This window comes from Erithacus rubecula (assembly GCF_903797595.1).
Source record: "Erithacus rubecula genome assembly, chromosome: 3".
Taxonomy (NCBI): Eukaryota; Metazoa; Chordata; class Aves; order Passeriformes; family Muscicapidae; genus Erithacus; species Erithacus rubecula.
The window spans coordinates 31,758,090-31,779,664 of record NC_136689.1 but is presented as its reverse complement, the minus strand read 5'-3'; the positions used below and the strand labels follow the sequence as shown (position 1 = coordinate 31,779,664).

The window sequence follows — 21,575 nt, the reverse complement described above, 5'->3', positions numbered from 1 at the left end:
CCCAAAAAAATAAACCATGATTATACTATTAAGACACCAGGCAATCTAGTTTGGTGCAGAGTAATCCCCATTTATAACCATCTGTACCAAGGTCGCATTACAATTCAGTGTTTTGTTGACAACACCAAGTTTTCTTTGCCAACTACATCTTTTAAACATCAGCAAATCCTACCTACTTCCTCTTGTGTCTGTCACAGAAACCATCCAAACAATGGGAGCAAGTAATCTTCACCTCAACAGCTACTGACTTCGAGCAAACTGAACACTTTATTCATTTTTGCTCCTGGAGTGGAAAGTCCTTGCTGTTCTACAGTATCTGAAAGCCCTGCCACTGATTACAACCAGTTCAGGATCTGGCTCCTCCTCAGTATATGAAAATGGACTTGAAACAATAGGAAACCTTATCTGAGGAAGTTAACACAGGTCACCCTCCTCCAAATGTGAATACTGACTTTATATGGATGGAAAAACAGCTTAATTAGGTTTTATGAATTGGAAAAGAGTTAGGAAAAAGTGTCATACAGAATGCTGATTAAAAAAGCCTCCCAAATACATTCACCTTTTTAGAGGAAACAGATTTTTTGCATCTTTGCTTTACACAACCTTTCATGTTATTGTTAAAGAATAGTCATTAGGAAGTTACTTGAATGTTCAGCAAACAAATGAACTTCATTATAGAAGCAAATTCAAAAAGAGACAAAAAAAACCTGCCTAAAACAGAATTTTTGAGTAAAAACCTGTAGAAGTGATTCCTCACTCCTTCTAGAGAATTTTTATTTCTTGCAAGAATGGAAATGAAAAAGTAAGAAAATTACATTATTTAATATGCAATTCAATATTTTTCCCGAACAACTTCAAACAAAAAAAAAAATCTTTTCTATACACATTTTTGTCTCTTAGTACTCAAGAATTTCAGTGCTCACAGAAAGAAGAAAGATACAAGAAACCAAACTGTGTTTTGTTTTCCAAATTTCAGCCAAACAAGCTAGTTGTTATCCACTCTAAATTCCACTCACTCTAAACAAAATTACAAAAAGGTTCTTTGTGATAGATATGCTGAGTTAAAAAATATTTAATAAAAAAGGTAAGAGAAGATGGGATTTTGATGACAAAAAAGTAAGGTTTGAAAGTGCAGGCCTTACTAAGATTCTTATGGCAGGAACGGCCTCTTTCCAGAAGAAATAAAGGAGTAACAAAATAAATTTTAGTTTTAAACAGGTAAACTGAAGCTTAAAGCTTGACATGCTGGATCCTTAGCTAATAGAAATATGCGTAATTCCAATAACGTCAATAATACCACATGAAGTTATGCTAGCTGTTGATCTCACTCATTATATCTAAAGCCCACACCTAACTATAAATACACATATTATGTTTGCTTTTCAAAAACTGATTGAAGTTTAATAGCAACTCATAATTGAAATATTCATGGTCCCAAGCTAGCTTTGAAGTTAAATCCCTGAGTGGATAAAGTGGACTGTATATCTAATCTAAACTAAATGTTTCCCCTAGTTACTAATACCAGTGCAGTTTCACTAGTTAAAATCATTATTACAGAAAACAAATTGCAAAAGCCACAGCACTTTAAGGGGCATTTAATGCTGCTCAGTGCTAGGACACAGCACATGATCTTGGCAGTATCAGTTCCTCCACTGCCTTCCACATCTCACTTCGAGAGATGACTTCTTCAAACCGCCAAGCTGGTGATTTCTAGGCAAGAAAATTTTAATGATATTGTTCTAGAACTGCCACTGTTACTGAAGCTTCTTAACTCTCCTTTTAATGTTTCAATTTAACATTAGAACTTTCAATTTAACAGCACAGATCTATCTTGGCTTTAAAGCCTCTTTCTAAAGCAATGAAGCTAGAAACAAAATGTCATAATTTTTTGTACCTGGACCACAGATTGTAACAGCTTCACTGGAACACCTCACTTTTCTTTACACACTCTGCACATCACATACACACCCCTATCTATATACAGCTCCATAAATGAAATTTCTCTAGCAAAGCACAGTTTAGTTTAGATGCCTTTGAACTAAAGTTGCTGTGACCCCCTTCATCGGTTTACTCTTCTGTCGTTCCTCATTTCTGGCTCAATTACATGTATTAAACACTAATTTATGAAAGCTTGTCCATTCTCTCCCATGTTAAAAAAAAAAAAAAAATCTAAAATAAAAATTAAAATAAATAAAACAAAATAAATTTAAGTGGATTTTTAAAAAATATGTCAAGTACTTCTGCCAGACTGCTACCAGTAACGGGCTCAGTATTGCACAGTTAGAGACTATACAGAGCAAGTCATTATAATGGAGTTTGAAGGCAGGCTTGGATCCTAGAGAAAACAGTCACAATTGTGCTACTTCTGCAACAGTAATTTCCCCATGGCTTTGGTTATGTTGCTCTTCGTTCCTGTTTTGCAGAGCCCAGAGCTACATACATTATATCCAAGTATATGTCTGAAACTGCATAACCTTTGCCAGAGTAACTCTCCAGGAAGCTCTCCTGACCTTTACTTAAGATAAAGAAACCAACTGAAATGAAGAAATAAATGTTCCTTTGATAATACTGTGTAAGCTGTGGCTAAGGAACTTTGAAACACAACAGCATTAATAAAGTAGCCATATTAGGAGAATTTCTTTATCACCAAAAGCAGTGGCCAGCTTCAATGGGGCTTTTCATTCACAGTCCACAAATTATTTTCCAAGAATCATTGACTTGTTGTGCAACGATAATTGTGGGTTAATAGAAGCCCCAGTTGAACTTTGTACTCTTAAACAAAGGTATATGCATGAATGACTATATTTGGACACAGATCCATATGTAAAGTTACATATCTGATTTTCAATTTATAGGTGGTTTTGTCTTTCATATTTTAATTTAATTTAAAGAAAAAAAAGTCTTTCAAGACAGAATTTTTTAAAAAACCCTCTGTTATAAAAGGCAATTTTCAAAGTTTAAAAGTGATCATGATTGTTGGTTAGCATACGTACAGGAACTATGAGAGAAAAACTCATTTAAATTGTTGCTGTGCAGGGCTACTATCCTGCACAGCAACAATTCTAGGGGATTAAAAAGAGCGTGGGCTTTTTTTTTTTGCCTCACAAAATGTTGTTATGAATGCTCTCAATAAATTCTACTTTAAACAGCTTCTAAATAACTGGAAAAAATAACCTAAAAGATTTATAGGAAAATTCAGCAAGTGTGAATCTATTTTTTGGGTTAAAGACTTCCTAATCTCTCTATATTAATCTTAATATTTCAGTACATGAATGCCGTGTTTAACAGCTATCTGGTTTAGTAAACTGCAGTAATTCACTCCAATAAGATAAACTATTTAAGTTATTTAGCAAAATGGAAAAGCTACCATGTGCTCTGCTACAATCAGCAGACACTGTTTAGAAGAAACTTCTAATGGCAGGAAAAAGCCTTGCCGTGAAGAAGAAAACTGAAGCTCCAAGAAGTCTGCGTCTGTTAGATGTTCCTCATGCTATGCCCTTGCAATCACCCAATACCAGAGAGCAGCAGGTACAGCAAAAGGGAGCCAGCATTTAACAGAATAGGAGCATTTTAATAGGTAAAGAGCAGACTTGAGGGGTGCAGGCTGATAAAAATAAGTTTAGGTTCTTGTTAAGTAAGTAGAAAACCATGCCAAGCACCCAGCTTAACATAACTCCTGTTTTCACCAATTAACTCAAAGGAAAATATTATTTCAGCAAGAAAATGCCACATGCTAAGACAACTTAAAAATGTTTTGTATTTGATTGCTTATGTGGAGATTTTTATTTATTTATTTATTCGCACACCAAATGTGTCGAGCAGCATGAATTCTGCTCAGCAGACATGCATCCTACGTCCCACAGAATCTCATCTGTACTGGCTGAAAAGCTCCTCTGCACACTCTACAGACAAATTAACTCCTTCCACCTCCACAACCTAAGTTTCTCCATGCTTCCCTGAGGCTGTGGGTGGAAATCACAGGAAAGGGCCCAGTGCTAAAGGCTCTACCTTCAGCCCAAAGGAGTTCTTTTGGCTGCACATCAAAATGCCACTTGCTTTATCTACTCATCACACTGATGTCACTGATCAGCAAAAGGAACTATCACATGATCACAGATGCCAAATTAAATAACAAATATGAAGACACAGATATAAATATACAAATATATATATTTTAAGAAAGTGATGATTTGTAGTATACTTACAACTTTCTGCCTGATAGTCTGGCACAAACTGCTCATCATTGTCAGGTACCTGAGCTGAAGAAAAGAAACAAAAACAAAACAAACAAAAAACAAGAAACAGGAATTAAAATAAGCCATTAAAGCATAAATAAAGACTCTTGTGTTTAATTGAAAGCACAGTCAAATTTTAAATTATGATTTTTTGTTTCTTCATTGTTGAGTATGAAAATCAGGCAAGCACATAATTTTAATATCAGATAAACCCTGGGGTGAAGCTGTGTGGTGCAGTGTGAGTCCACAGAAGCCCCAGCACAGAGCAATGGGAATGGGAGGATGTGGGGGCTCACTGGCCCTGCCTCACTCCCTGTACCAGGGTCTGGACCTACCGTGCCACTGGTAAAACTCATCAGTGCTCATTTTCAAAGTATCTGCACATAAACCCGCATAAACCAAATCTCACTGATTAACACTAATGCTTCTTTAACCTGAAACTACAACTCCTTCAGCTTACTTAAAAGTGATTCCAATTGTTCATGGCAGCCAGCCAATACAGTAGGGACTTTCTGTTATTGTTTTAAATATTCAAAAATAAGTATATTACCAGACCACAGAATTCCTGGTTTAATGACAACATTTCAGACATCGAAAAAGATTTACTTAAAGCAAAAATCACAATTAATATCCATTTGCCTTTTTGTAAGATCATCTTTGCTTTTAGGAAACTTCCATCACAAACCTGAGCTATTAAATACAATCATTTCACGGTCTGCTGATAGATAATTTTGCTTCTCTGGTACCACATTTCCTTTTCGGTGTATATCTAAGACATTAGCCATGTCTAAAACTGCGCGGTAAACTCATTTAAACCATTTAAGCTGAAATAGCACTAAACGTTTATTATAGATGAATACATTCAAATAACTGCAGAACATTACACAGAGAAACGGCGTCCTCGGAGCATGACTGTTTCTGGTACATGGTGAGAGAGATTCAGCTTATCTTCTCTCATTTGTCATCTTTTCCTCAACATACACACTAACCAGAATCCCCACAGCAAAGCTGCATGAAATTATCGCTTAAAAATACTTTCCCCAGTTCTTGTCCAAAGACAAGCAAATAATTCACATGGTCTTAATTAAAAGTTAACATCTGCCATGATCTGGTTACCCAACAAGATTTGAAAGGTAAATGCTGCTTATATAATCACTTATCAAAACCGTGCCTATCAAATGTTCTCAAATACGTTAAATGATAAAATGTGACTTTAATGCCCTTCAGAACAATTTCTAGTATAGGAAGTGCATATTCCCCATTATATATGTGCAATATCTACTAGTTTTAATATAATCTGTTTGAATTAAAAATATATATTTAATTAAAATTACTCACTATTATTTTGAATGTGCACTACAGTGCTCTTCATGGACCAGATCTCGACTCCTTTACTCAGGAAATATTTTTAATGACTTAACTGGAAGTTTTTTTTCCTGGGTAAAGAGTTCAGAATCAGGCTCATAGTACTGAAAGATTATTTGCTCTGGGTTTTAAAATAAATTTTAAATCCTACTGTCTTAACTGCAGCAAATACCACTTAAAAACAAATGACCTTGGAAATGTACAAATGCAGATTTAAAATGAAATATGAGTAAGATAAATACACTAAGTGTAATTAGCCTAACTTTGATAAAAAAGCATAGCTACTGCTTCTTTGTTGTTTGGGTTTCTAATTAAAAAAAATACCAAACAAAATCAAACTTGACAGTAACCCATCCTTTCAGAATAAACAAGTACCTCTGAGGACATTGGCTCCTCAAAGTTTAAAGCTGTATAAAACACTACCAACTCAAATATTTTCAGTATTTTGATGCATTCGATTTCTCTTTCGTCCAGAGAAATCATGTAAGTTTTACCAAGCATGATTTCAGGGACAGGATGAGCCCAAATACTAACACTCCACAATTTCTGACATTTCATGCTGTTGACTACACGTGAATGTTCGGCATTTTCCTTACAAAAATGCCAACTATTTGACTGCCACAGGAAAAGCTGATTATGAAATCAAGGTCTTCTACTTAAAAATCAGTTCCTATGATTTCTTGTACTGCCACTTATTTTGGAAGCATCCGTGAGTACATTCAGAATTAAAGTAATAGAGTCAAGTAACTTCTTATTTAGAAGACACATCCCACACATTTTTCTTAAGCCACCTATCACTTCCAAATGCAGCAAGGAGACTAGCAGAATTAATTTATTTAACATGCACCTGCACTTTATATTTACATGTATATGTAGAGATATATATAAATTTGTGAGTCTAGGATATCTTTAAAAGCCTCAAAGAAAACAAACCCCCCTTCTGTTTAAATAAAGAGGCTACATTTAGTGGATGCGGAACAGGGATAGAAATCTCTCATAACTTTCCAGCGAGCATCCCTCTGTGCACTGGGCAGCTTCACCAGTGCTTCATTCTGGTTTTATCAGTTTAATTTGACTTAGTCTGAAAAAAAATTTGTGCTGTGGAAATTTATGTATATATATCACTAAGTAAGGTCCTCTTTTTTTCCACCCAGATATAGAGTAAGAAAAAAATAAAATATATCTGGTTGAAGTGTCGTGGAAATCACTGCATTACTGCCATTACCCCTGATTTGCTTTTGTTTATGGAGTAAACAAGAATAATATGCTTCATTCATGGATCTCCAAAATTTATGAAGGCATATTTAATAGAGATAGGGCATATCACTTTATCAGTACTCTAGAAATAGGTGGAGACTACGCTGTCAAAATTTACTTTAAATGCAATATTAACATAGCCTTAAAAGCCTCTGTAGAGAAAGGAACACAGCAAGATAAGAAGTGTTTAAAACCCTGCTAAATATAAACAAAACAAATAACAGCATCCAAAACATTCAAACAAGGAACATGCATTTCCAACTGGATTGTAAATTTAGTAGCATCAGTACCTTACAAATGAGCCCATAAGCCTATATGGAGAAATTAAAAGAACCCGTTAACTGGTGGAAATGAGCACTTAAATTATTTCTTCACTTAATCTGATATCATTCTTAGACAAGCAGAACTGAAACTTGCACAGGATCATACTGCTGAAATGCAAGCACTCATTGTCATAGAGACTCCTTCCACCAGCATCTCGCTGTGAGATGCTGTATCATGGGGATGCATCATCCCATTGCTGAAGCAGAAGAGGGCTTCTGTACCTAGATTTTGGATAATCACAGGTAGATTTTGCAGCAGATTAAATAGGCAGGTAAAGACACCTCGAGGTGAATATCTGAAAGGAAAATGTAACTTGCAGTGCCACAAGTGTCAACACATTTATATACGTAGGCCATTCATTTCCTCTTTTATTCATAAATACTGCAACTTAGCAAAGCTGCCATAAAAGTTTCTGCTAGCATACACAAGACACCATGCATAAATCACCAAAACCTTTTTTTTTTAACTTTGCTGTTCAGAGAGAAATTGAAAAAAGATATCTGAAATGATCCCCCATCTGAATGAGAACATTTCCTTGAGCTACTTAATTATGGGGGTTTGAGAAGACAAGTATATTCCGAAAGACTAATAAAAGGTTTTGAAGGATATTAAGCACGTGGCTTTTACTGCTTATAGCAGAAGCAGCTACATTAGTTCATTCAGAGCCATCAAGGCTCAGACTCCTGAAGCAGACAACATCTGCAGCATAAACTATCCAACTCAGCCTAGAATATTACCAAAAGTTTTTTTTTTTTTCCTTCTGACTATAACTATAATGTCTCAAGAGGATTTGGAAAGCATGCAGAAATGTTAATGATGGTCTTGAAGATGTTATCAGTTTAGGTTTTACAGTTTCACTACCTACTGAGCTATGCAAACATTCACAGCACAAAAATACTTAATACTTGTTTGTAGTTTTTAGAGCTTTAAACACTCTTTGAAAGGCTGAACTGATGGCTCATTTTGCAAAGGGAAAGAATTTGGAAAAAAAAATAGTTTAGAACTCGGGCCAGTTAGCTTGCTTTCATTGCAAGTAAACAAAAAGTCCCCATTAACAAGCATCCAGGACAAAAGGAGTTAATATTTAATTAAAACCAGCTCTATCCACTGTAACAATGACCTGGAGCCAAACAAGGCAGAAGATGTATGAGTCATTCTTTCTGCCAGTGAATGAGACAGCTGATCTCCGAAGCAATTCCTCAAGACAAGCAGTCAGAACTGGAGTTCTGCCTCCATTCACAAAAACACAGTCCAGCATGAACCATGTGGCCCCAACCACAAGCTTTTCATGTCACACCCTTCCAGAAAGCTACAGCAAAGTAAACTTGAACTTTAGGCATAAACACAGTGATTTCACTGCTTTGTCTCAAGATTCAGCACAGACCTGCTGAGGAACGCTATTTAATAAATGAAAAGTTAAGCAAACTATAAAGGGCTTAAATTTAACTCTTCCTTCTCCCACTCAAAAACTGCTTCCAAAAGCTCAGCTGCGCTCCAGAGAAAGGTGTTCCTGTTAAAAAAAATCCTGGAAACTGTCCAGAAAAACAAGAAGCTGAAAATGCTTCACTTAAAACTTTATTTTGGGTAGCAGAACACTTCCTGCAGTACTGTGTGCTCTGACCTCATGCTTCACTTTTAGAGCTAAGAGCAATTAGTTTTAAAATATCCATCATTTATTCAAAGTGGCAAAAGAAATTGAAATTGACAGGAAATTCTATATGAGCAGTAGTATTTTGGCCTCAGCTAAAATAAGACTTTGGGCCTCAACAGTAATGGATCTATTGAGTTTTCTTTGATTCATTGTCACTTCTGAATATCTGAAAGATTGGTTAAATTACAAGTATTCCTGCAAGAGCTGGGGTGGGGGGGGGTTGTTGGTTGGTGGCTGTTCTTTTTCCACGGGAACAACTGTTTCTAACAAAGAAGCACTAGGAAGGCAAAACAGTGATAAATTTCAAGACGGTAAAAAATATTATTTCGCATAAGCACTGGATTCACTGTCAAAACAACCCCAAACCCTTTTTACATAACATGAGATGCTCTCACAAACTTAAATGCACTTCAAAACTAGCTCCAGATCTCAAAATTCTTCCTTATGTGAATAATCCCTAGGAATACGAAGATGGGTTTGCAGAATCTGCTCTTCATTTACTGTTATACTAAAAATGAGGAAAAAAACAGCTTTAAAAGGAGTACTCACATTTAGTATTTCGCTACATGCCTCATGGCTAGCAAACCCCTCTGCACTTTTGAAAATTATGATTTTGAGTAAAATTATTTACTTTTCCAGCAAACAAGCAAAACATGAAAAAGTTTATTACTATACAGACTTTCAGACCCGTGGATTTTTGATGGGTTTATTTCTTTTGGATTTTTTTTGGTAATAACATCCCCGTCCCTCCCATTTTGCCTAATTTAACTGTTCTTTTTTGTGCAGATATTTCAGATCATGAATTGTGAGTATTAGAAAATCAAATCAAGCAGCTCACGAAAAAAAAAAAAAAAAAAAAAATATATTCGCTGTACTACAAACTGAAAGTGTTTTCACTGCTTTTAAGAGTGTTTGTTCCTGTTAGGCAGATTTCAGTCAAGAAGGTATTAAATTACTATTTCTTGACTCTTATTGCTCCTATAAAATGTGGATAGTTCTTGAATGTGGCTACATGCCATCTGCCTTACACTGGCTAAATTTTACAACTTTTTGGCAGAAAAAAAGCTAGTTAGCCCAATTAAACAAAGTCACTCTAACTAGACTAATATTTGAAGATCCAGTACTCTCTTTGATTAAAAGTAATCCTTCAAGACCTAGAAACTATTCTATTTCACACCTCCTCATTCAAGAAATAAACTACAAATCAACACTCACTTAGACATCACTGCAACACTAGTGGGACCTTCACATTAGGAGAACAGAGGGAAGAAACTTATTTCCTCAAGTTCATTCCAAAGCTGACCAATAATTATTTGGGAGAAATGACTTACTTTCAGATACTAAGAAGTGGCTTCTGAATATCAGTAGCCTGAAGAAGCCATTCACTCAATTTAGTTGAGTTGTGGTAGAGGAACGAACCCGTTACCTGTAGCTGTTATTTCACCCCACTTATTGTTTACTTAATCTTTTTGTATGTTTTTCAAATCACATGAAAATTTCTTTTTAGCATATTACCATTTGAGAAGCTTATTATCTATTGCTCTAAGAAACAGATCTAGTGCATAAACGTATTATTTGTCTTCGCTTGGGATGCCTTTTATGTATCTGGAACAAGCTGTAGGAGAAATTAGCATCTAAATAATATTTTTTAAAAATCTGAGTTTTTTGCTAATCTAGTATTTCCCAAAACCAAATTATTTCTCCATAAAAAGGAGGTACTCACTCACTAACAATTTGTTCTCTCTTCATTTTGTTCCACAATAAGTAGGAAGAGCTACCATGACAAGATAACATTAGATTAATATTTTAACCACTTTTTTCAAGACAAAAGTAATTGCTACCTGACAGAACCAATCTGATTCCAAATCTGTGAAATCAATAAAGTCATTTTATAGTATTATCATGTCAAAATGTTGCCACTGAGTTATTTAAATATAAAAGATAAAATTCAAATAGTATTTGTCTTGGTTAGCAATAGGCAACTTTAACTATTACAAGGTTGAACATTGAAAAATTTATTAAGGGCTTCCCATTTTCAATTTCTAGCATGAGAAAATTGTTATACACTATCTTCTGTATTACATAACAGTTGACACAGGGCAACCTTATTCAGAGTAAGTTTTACATCAAAATAATTCAGAGTCTTTCTTACATATATAATACTATACGGAGTAAGAAGCAAAACTCATTTCCATAAAAATCTACTATGTAGCTAGTGGAATACATTTGTGAGCTCACTGTAAGTAGTATTCAGCTTGTTAATTATATAGTAATAAAATATTAAACAGGTTACTGAATTGTTTACATTTGGATTAATACTTTAATACAAGTGAGCCTCCCACCACTTCCAAGAGGAAAATAATACATTTCTTTTCTGTTTACCACCAACTTGTCACAGGTGACACTAACTGTAAAAATCTTCAGGCTAAAGTATGTGATGCAGTAAGGACAGCTTCAGGAAAAGCAAAACAAAGAAAAATCCATAAGCATTATTTTTGTGGGTCATAAAATGCAACTCACTTTCTTCTCCTAACTAATATGTAGGTTTTTGACCTGGTTACTCCCCAGTGGGGATCTGAACTAGTGGGAGAAACCTGGTCAGCTGCCACTGCTTTTCTTAAAAAGGGTCAAGATGTTTTAAAATTTCATGGTCATTTCCCTGGCTCCAAAGCATTATGAAAAGAAATATGTAAACAGTACTGATGCTGCCAAATTGGCAGACTTCTCGCCTAGGAAGGTCCAGAAGAACATAAATGGACACATCTAGCAATGGGTAAACAAATCTGATTTCAAAATCTGTTTCCTGGCTAAGGTCATCCATATAGACATTTAAACAGAGCTACAATGTCCTCAAACACTAGTATTTTATGAAGACTAACAGAAGTTGTTAAGTTGGGGTTTTTTGCACAAAACTTTGGGATCAAGATAACAGCACAATATTTAGTGTTGTCATCTTAACTTTTTATTTCAGTTTTAGTTTAGCCTTAAGAAAACTGTGCAAAGTTTGTTTTTCATGAAACAGCTCAAACCATGGCATGGCCCGAAACATAGATTTCTTAAAGTATTTCTAGAACACTGGAAAACCTGTAATATTTAATTGCAATATACTGTGGACAAATACCATTATTTAGATTTATTACTTTCTACTAGGTAAAAAAGTAACTTTTTTTTTTTCATTTTTCAATATTTCCGAGATTATTTTATCTGCCTTTATAAATGTTATTCAACCCAGATGACATGGGATTAGACACCTTCTCTTTCAAAACCTATCTGAATTTATTCAGTGAAATACACTCTGATAAAGAGGTAAAAAGACTCTCAAACAAGCGATTCCAATCGAAAACAAGCAGTGCCTTCAGAATAAAAATTGCCATTACATTAATTTATTTACTTATGGAAATGATCAAATTAGTTTTAAATTCTGCATTATTTTTCAAACTTCCATTATATCTGCCACATGCATTATGAATCTGCCTGTATTTTCTCTGACTTAAGATCAAAGAAATTTAATCATTTTTCGGAAACAAAACCATCCATGCCAGTGAAAAAAATCAAACTGAAAGTTAACCTTTGAATTTAAAAATAGTATCTTTTGAGCAGCATTTTAACATGCTTCTGATTTGCTAATATCAATGAGATGATACAATGTAAAGAATTCCTTAGAAAATTACCACAGGGAGACAGTTACAGTTGCATCTGACCATTATACTGCAAAAAAAAGAACATAGTACAGGACATCCTGTTTTCAATTATTAGTGAAGAACTGTATTACTTCATAAAAATATATCCTCTGTTCCGTTAATTTCAGGAGGGGTTTTGGATTATACACAGAATAACCCCATATTAAAATTAATGCTAGCAGAATAAAAATGTCATCAAAATAAACAATACCTCATAACTTACTTACAGGTAAAGAAACTACACAAAAAGCTGTTAAAACAGAATCAGGGCATAAGCAAGTAGTCATCAGTAATATTTCCCTTTCTATGAATACCAACAAGAATTTCACCCCAACATCCCTCCTTTAAAACAAAAACAAAACAAAAAACAAAACAACAACAAAAAAAAAACCCCACAGAACATCTCTTCTATAAACAGCTGTGTCTAGTCCTGTACAAGAAAAAAATTAAACCTATGTGAATACTCACATTCATTTAAATCAGGTTGAATCTGGAGAGATTATTTTAACTTGCATCAAATTCATGTCTATTTCAGATGCAGAAGTTTACATTTAAAATTCACCAGAAATATTAAGAACAGATAATGCACAAAAATCTTTATGCTTCAAATAAATAGTACTGCAAGTAACAAAGGAAAAAAAAAAAAAACAAAACAGAAAATGTTGCTGAAAACAAATAGACTTGAACAAGCAAAAAGATACCTTGCAACTTGTTAAAGTTCTCCTAATACAGCAGCACATTTTTGTTACTGCTAAATTAACCTCTCAACTAGTCAAAATTCAGATTTGTACATTATTATTCTTAAACCTTGTCCCTTCCCTAGAATGTGCTCAGCAAGATTATATTAAATACTTGAAAGAGCATGCATGTGTAAAACAGACCGATGTTAGTTTTCTAATCACCCGGTACAGAAACTCACAACTACAAATACAAAGACAAAAATAACATGCACAATATTTAAAGGTTTCTGGAAAAAAAAAATGCAAGAAAAAGTACTGGTTAAGTATTTCATACACACCTAATGTTCTGTGTTGTGAACAAGGTGGAAAGAAGACACTTGCACTTAAATCTTGAAGCATCCCGTCCCGATGAACCCAGAGAAACTAATTTCTGCCATCAGAAAAGTACTCCACCAGAACACCAAATAATTATATGTGCTGCTGAAAAGGAAACAGCAAGCCCAGTTCTGGCTGTATGTAGTCTCTCGAGGTACAATAATATAAACCTGATCAATTGCAATTAAAATCTGAACAGAGGCTTAGAACTTGAAGTCTTGGTGCATTAGTTCTTGCCAAAAGCAGATGTGATTGTGAGCTGGAAGCAATTTCTCCTGGTAATTTGTGATGACACTGGGTAGAGCAGCCCCAGAGTCCCCAAAGACAAACTCATCAGAGGCTCTAATGTATGCATGACACATGAGGTGGCTCTTTTAGAGCTCAATTAATTGGGCTGAACATTAAGACAGCAAGTTCAGGACTTTTTTTTTCCCCTCCAGAGTTGTTTTTCCTCTTTTTACAAGCAGTTTTTTCCCTTACCTTCTGCAAGCCATGTCTCCTGCAATTGGCTCAAATCTTGAAAGAGTTCTGCAAAAAGATAAAGATATGGATAAAATTCAATCTCCTCACAAGATTAAAATATGTTCAAAAATATATTTTTCCTTAAGAACAACATACATCAATTCTGTCTTGGCAGTGAAATGTACAGAAAAAGCAGGCATTCTGAGGCACCAGTTACTGATTTTTCTACACCTATTAATAAAACCTAAGCACTTACTGTATTTTCTGCTCTTGAAACAATAACCAGAATCTTAACAGAGCTCTGCAGTATAAAAGGCTCATTCAGCAACATACAGAAAAGTTAAAAATCATAATATTTCTTACAGGTGAACTGTTTCTTCTTATACAATTCAGGCCTCCTCCTGTAATACCTGCCCCAGATAAGGCTTGCTTGGACTTCCACAGTTCTGCCTGAGTATTTTATAATAGGGTCATAACTATCATATAAAAATTCTGAAGCCATGACCAGAGATGCTGCAATAGCAAAGAGAAATGGGAAATCTTTTGTACTTCCCCTTATGTTTTACTTGGTATGACATGAGAATCAGCACTATTTCCTCTATGCAGTATTCACTGTACTTCTTTAAAGCTAAAACCACCTTCTTCATGGACTGGATTTTGCAGCAGCTTATCTTTTGCAATTCACTGAAATCAGTTACTTATAATGGGTGTAAACCAGAGCAGCATTCGGCTTACTTGCAAGCCTCAGAAAATTGTGTTTGCTAAGACTAAGTAGGATATTTGAACTAACAAATGGTTTATTTTTAATTTACTGTATTTTGAGAGAGACTTCCTCTTTTATGAATGCTGACAGATAACTATTTACATATACTTAAATGACAGAGGCTATTCATTTATCCTGTGGACTGATACCCCACATGCACATTGGGAAATGATTTAACTGAAAATCAGAAAGTTGCTTTTCTTTCAATCTACTTTTCCAGGCAAGTATGGATTTTGAAAAGTGTGTCAGTGTGTACTTACCCTGATAAGATTTACATAGGGGTAAGTTATAGGCCTGTACATATCTTCCTGTATGTCTTATGTACTTTCAGGGCTGTAGGCGTAGCATAATACAGACCTTGTAACCTAAAGAAGTGTTAACAGCTATTACCAGCCCACAGCTCTCAAGCTACAATCCTGACTGGCTACTGATGGGACTAAGTTACAAATCTTTAGCCCTCCAAAACTTTCTCACTCTAGGCTCCCTTAATTTAAATTCCCTGGATTTTTAACCCTGTGAGTGTTATACAAGAGAAACAGGCCAGCAGGCACCAGGAGCCTGACTATACAGTAAGGCTGGTGAAAATCAAATCTCCACACCCACATTCTCTCACTCCTGCTACCATCAGTGAAGACACACCAGGGAGAAGGATGTTAAAAGATGGGAGGGATGAAGAATGCCCTAAAACTGAAGGGGCCTGATGGTGAAAAAGCCAAGTGCCATGACTTGTGTCAGATGCCACAAAGACTTGTCCTCAGTGCGTGACATCCGTGCACCTCATGTGCACAAAATGCAACAGGGTAAGTCAAGGAAAGACTTTCAACTTTATAAATTTATTGCCCTTGCCAGTTTGTTTTGCACTAGTACATGTAGTTTTCTTGTCTTGTTTATTCAGATGGATCTAGACATATTTATCTCCAAAATAAATAAATAAATAGTTCTCAAAAAGCTTCTCTGCATTAGCAAGAAAGGAGTGGGGGGGGAGAGGAGGAACGACAAGCCCTCACCTTCTGAATCATGAGCCAGGTCTCTGTTAATGAATTTTCTTTTCCTGACATTTGTCGGTCTCTCATTACAGTTTCTCCCACGCGGATTCTATAAACAGGAAAGATCAGTTACTTTAGAAATCTGAGGTTTGAGATTTGGTTGGGTTTGTTTTGGGCATTTTTGTATTTAATCAGGAATATGCAAAGTTGGCATAAATTCTTTACATTTTCAAACAGGGACTTCTTGCAAGCCTTCAATTTCTAACAAAAGATATTGCTGAGCACCTAACATCCTCCAAAAGATTCCTATGTCTAAATGCAACCCGTTTCTATCTATCTATGTAAATATCAATTTGTACAATACATATATAATGTGCTCCAGCAGCAACACAATACCAATCATATTTTTAGCATCTAAAGTATACAAACCTACACAATAGCCCATAAATCCCCATAGCACAAGCTATGCAGAACCCAGATATGAAATTATAATAGACTGCTTTGTTTCCCTGCTTTACTTATAAAATTATTTGCAAAGTCCTGAAAGAAAAAAAAAAAAAAACAAAAACAACAGAGAGGAAAGAAAAAGGTTAATGTTTGCCTCAACTTCATTCTTTTGAACGTTGCAGGCAAACGCAGCCAGAAACTTTGAATGCAGCTGCTGCTGCTCTCGCCTCCCTCATCCGCTAATCATGTGCATGATTTTTTAATCATCCCAAAACTGTCTTTAAAAGAACACGATGCTTTATTGCAATAACTAAGAAGATAGGCTCATCTTGCAAGCAAAGCTCCCAGATGAAGAGTTGCCCCTACAGCCGTAACAAAGCAGAGACTGTGTCTGTAAAACTCCCCCACAGAAATAAGTCGGAGTCAAGTTTATAAACACCAACTTTGAGCTGATCACTCACATTGGTGACCATGTAAGGCACTTGCTGGTCATAAAATCCATCCATTCTGCAGCTCTTCCACGAGTCTCAGTGTTTTTATTTACTGGGCATTTGATCTGGAGATTTCCTCGGGATCTGGACTCCAATCAGCCTAGAGGGGAATACAAGATGGCTTTTAGATTTAAAAAAAAAAAAAAAAAAAAAGGCAGCATGAATGAACTGCTTGCATTTGCATACCTAATTAACCTCAAAGAGTCCCATTCATAAAACAACCCTCCCTTCTCTGCCTTCACCTGGGCTGCACGCTGCTGCCAGCAGAACGCGGAGCAGGAGCACTCCGCGGCGGCGGGCAGCGGGCGAGAGGCAGGGCTTTATTTACAGTGCGCGCCGCGCCCGCGGGCGATCCGCGCCGGCGGCGGCCGCGCTCCCAGCGTGTGCTCAACTCGTAATGGCGAACGCGGGGCTCGCCGCGCACCTCGCGGCGGCGGCGGCGCCCGGCGGCCGCGCACCGGCCCTCACACCCACACACACACACAGAGACACCCGGGCACACGCACGGCCCCCCCGCCCCGCGCACCGGCCGCCTTCTCCCACAGGATCGCTCCCGCAGCCGCGCCGCCGCCGCGCGATCCTGAGGGGCGGCGGGCAAAGTTGCGGGGGAAGACCCACCTGAAGGCCACGCGCGGCGATCGGCTGCAAAAAATTCCCTCCAAATTTAATAAAAACATTAATTATTCCCCGGCACTTCCCCCTTGGAAGCCGCGAGCGCCACTGACAGAGCTCAATCCCGTGGTTTTTCCTCTCCTCCTCCTCCAGGGGCCCCCGAGCCGCGCCGGCGGATCCCCGCCGCCCATTGGCTCCCCGCGCCCCCCGCCGGATCGCCGGATCGCCGCTCCCGCCCGCCCGCTCTGCCCCGGCCCGGCCCGGCCCGGCCCGCGGGGGGCGACTGCGCCGGGAGGGCACGGCGGCGGCAGCCGGCACCAGGGAGCCCCCGCCATCCCGGGACCCTGGGCCCCCCACGCACCCCCCCGCCCCGGGCGGCAAGGCAACCGCTTCCATTCACAAAAAAAGAAAATTTATTGAAAGAAAAAGTTTCGCCTCCCTGGCTCCGCCAAGCTAAACACACCCCTCGCGCACACGCGCGCCCTTTCTGGCGGCGGCGCTGCCCCGCAAGGCGCCGCGGGCGCCCGGGTGAGCGCGGCCAGAGACGCTCCGCGCCGGAGCCTGTGGCAGCCCAGGGCTCATGGTTGCTCTAGGTTTGGTTCTTTTGTTGGGCGTTTTTGGTTGGTGGTTTTTTTCTTTTATTTTTTTCCTTTTTCTTCGTTGAATCATCGAAAGCAATTTTTATTTCTGCAAGGATGACATAATTTCTAGGTTTTGCGGGCAGAATTTGGCAGCACCCATACACCAGATCTTCTGGGGGAATTTTTGGTGTAGTGGTGCCAGGACCTACCAAGTTCAGGAACTCTCGGGACTTACCCTAGAAAGCAAGCTTTCTGCTCTTTGGACAGAGTGGCTGGACACAGGAAGGCTGTGTCCAAAAACTCCTGCGTTTTTGAACTGCCAAGATGCACCAAAGCAGACTGTGTGGTTTCGTAACAGCTATATTTGTCCTCTCTTTGAGCAGTAAATTCCAGGTATCAAAGCAATCAGGTGATAAATTTAGGTATTCATGACGCTGTCTTGCTGTGAGATAGGGAGTTTCAGGTTTCTATGATCTGATGTAGTTCAGCATTTAACAAGTAAAGCCCCAAAGCCATCAAGTCCAGTTCTCAGCACTTTCTGAAGGCTCACTTTATAGCTAATGGTATAAAGCCAGCTAAACAAAGCTGTTTTTTCATAATTTCCATGTAGTGGTTTTAACAATATTTAGGTTACATCTTCTGTGCTACTTTGTTTGGAAAATTAAAATTGTTTCATTACACTCTATCTGCCACAACACTTTGATTATCCTCCTTTCTGATCTCACTATCCATACTCACTTGTCCAGTCCAGCTGAGGAAGAGTGAAACATCATGCTCCCACCTCTTCTGTCCTTCCCAGGAAAAACATCCACCACCAGCAGCTTGTTTTTTGTGTTCTTGCTCTTCTGTTTTCACACACCCATCCCAGCATACCTGCAATTACAAGAGAGTAATGTTATTCTAAATGTAAAAATCTGTAATGATTTTATTCTGTTCTTGAGCAAGTCTCTCAGTTGCTGTTCCTGTAAGACACTTTTGTGATAAAATAATTGGTTATTCTACCCCCTGCCATGGGCAGCTCTCACTACACCAGATTGCTCAAATCCACATCCAGCCCAGCCTCAAGTGCTGCCAGGGATGGGGCATTCACAGCTTCTCTAACAAGAAGCCATCATTTTCTTATTTATACCCATACTCAGACTGGAGCAGCTGCTGAGCTTATGGGAGGGCTGTGGCTACACATATGACCCTGAGAAGAAAGTGGCCAATTTAACCCCTGGACCAGCAGAGCTGATGAAGCTACTGTGTCCAGCTGACCACCCCACTCCACTGGATGGATATCTTGAGCCACTCATCAAACAGCTCCCAAAGCACTAGACTTTACATATTCTTCTAAAGCAAAATCAGTAATGGATTCTCTTATCTTTGAACAGTGCACTAAAAATTGTAATTGTTGGCTAAGGTAATTAAACCAATATCCAGTGAAGCTTCCAAAGTTACCTCAGAGCCTCAAATGAATTTCATGCCTGTGAAATTCACACGGCTGGGTCCCACCTTGCACTCTCTTACATCACAACCTGCACCTTCCAAAGTCTGGCACAGCACCGTGGCCACCTTCCAGCACACACCACCACCCCATGTGCACGGGTTTGGCATCCTGCTTTAGTGAGCTGTGGAAGGTTGACACTCTGCAAACAGCAGAGCTCTCTGTGGTCCTGGCTGGGCTGTAACTCCAAGAGAAGCTGTGCAGTAAATGCATCCTGGCAGAAGCACTGTATTGCTTGCTGTACCTCCTCCTGCCACACATCTCTTCCTTCCCTCCTCCCTCTCTCTGGCCTGTTGTGCTAGGGAGGAAAGGAAGAGTAAAGCTGTTCTGAAGCCCTCTTTATCTCCATCTTTACTCATCCACTGTGCTGACTGGTACTCAGAAAAACTTCATTAACTATTAAGAGGAAGATGCTGGAGATGTAGTTCTGTGTGCTGAATTGCAATTTTGTGTATCATCAGTCATAACTGTCCCATGTGTTGACTGGTGAAGGCATAGTAATTAATTTTACATTAGTTCAAAATTCTTGAAGCTTTTGGGTTTTTAATAAAGTTTTTATATTTTAACTACTCCTTTTTAGAAAGAGTAGTTAAAACATAACTACTGTTAATACTATTGTACTATTAAATATCTTTTCTTTTTAAAAAATCCTTTTAGAAACTGAAAAATTAACTTCAAGATCACTTTCATTTTTTGTTGAAGAGATGAAAGTTTTTTACCAAATTGAAAATATCCAAAAAAGTGCTGTATTTATTTTGCTATAAGAAATTATTTTAAATTCAACTTTGCTGATAATACTGCTTTAGAAATAAGATACTAGTTCTCTTTTACAAAGACACGTTCAAGTACATGTTTGATGTTACAAAGACATGTTCAAGTACACTATAAAGCTTCACTACATATTGAAAATTATATATTATTTCCATTTCTTAATGGCAATAAATACTTCACGTATTTATTTGAAAAAGGACAATGAAATATGTATTTTCTGTTCAATTTGACACACTGTGGAGCTACAAATAATTGCTGTGGTGTACAAAATAAAAGTAAATCCAGACAGAGCAAAGAGAAGAGTCTATAAATACTGGTTTCTTCTGGAAAATGTAAAAATAGTTTAAGTACATTTTCAAATCAAGAAATAAACCATCATAATCCAGTACAATAAAATCTAAGTTCAATATTTAAAAAATAAATAAAGATTGTGAATTTACTTGATAACAAGACAGAGAAATACACCCCAAAATACTTTGTGATGAAAAAATAAATCTTTTGGACACCTTCATAAAATTATGCTTATACCAAAGAAAACCCTTTAGAAAAAGGATAGTCACAATTGGAGCATAATATACAGGTGCATTTCAAAGCTAAGTTAAAAAAAACCTTACTTAGTTTTTTTGAAATTATTTTGCTTTATCCATTCCTTCCAGGCATTTCTCCAGTAAACTTTGATGTCACTGATGGGCCTGACAGACAACAAAAAGGATGCCCTCCATCCAAACAACTGTTGAGCAGCAACTTTTAAAAACATAGTCTATAGAAGACTCATTAAAATGACAACTATGTATGTGACTGACTACAGCAAATCCATGAAAACCTAATGAGATTTCTGTCTGGTAAATTAACCCTTGACCACATTTTAACCTCTTGACGCTCACTCTTTAAGAAGATTAACAGTGCTTGTTTTATCATGATGCTAGTGTCATATAACAAAATAGTATATAACAGCAAAATTAAAAAGAAAAAAACAGAGAAATTAATAGGGCAGGTATTTGCCTAACATTATGATTTTTTGTAAAGCCTTTGTTTCAAATGCAGCATCAAAGACTAAACCTTAAATCAGGAAAAGGGAATGTACCAGTGAGAAGTGAAAAAAATGGTGATTATATTCATGAGATGTGGAATTAAAAGTACATGCAAACAGTATCTTCAAGGAAAAAAGGAGAGAAAACAGTATTCCCAGTTTGACTGTATGAACATTGCATATGTCATTGTCATTTAGACCTAGTATTACACACCTAGAGGCCTCCATAACCAACTGCATTTCAATGCCTGTTTACCTGATAATGCAATGCAGGGCAATTTTCAGAAAACATTTATGTGCTACGAGATTATGGTACACAGGAAACTAAAATTAAAATATTTCACAAAGAGTACAAAAAATTAAAAGTTCAGACACATTT

General features: G+C 37.3%; 1 protein-coding gene across 3 annotated transcripts in view; it reads right to left on the bottom strand.

The window, feature by feature from the left end:
• Positions 1-17,520, bottom strand: part of ETV1 (ETS variant transcription factor 1) — a 63,932-nt gene extending 46,412 nt beyond the window's left edge. For 2 of the 3 annotated variants that reach the window (XM_079300433.1, XM_079300434.1), the window contains exons 1-5: positions 17,335-17,520; positions 16,687-16,816; positions 15,800-15,887; positions 14,048-14,095; positions 4,206-4,259 (exon numbers count right to left, since the gene is read on the bottom strand). In XM_079300433.1, coding sequence (XP_079156559.1) covers positions 4,206-4,259; positions 14,048-14,095; positions 15,800-15,887; positions 16,687-16,731 — 235 coding nt within the window. In that variant the 5' untranslated portion in view covers positions 16,732-16,816; positions 17,335-17,520. Of the gene's footprint in view, positions 1-4,205; positions 4,260-13,530; positions 13,999-14,047; positions 14,096-15,799; positions 15,888-16,686; positions 16,817-17,334 lie in introns of those variants that run through there. The other variant, XM_079300435.1, reaches the window with a different exon arrangement.
• Positions 17,521-21,575: the final 4,055 nt, after the last annotated feature.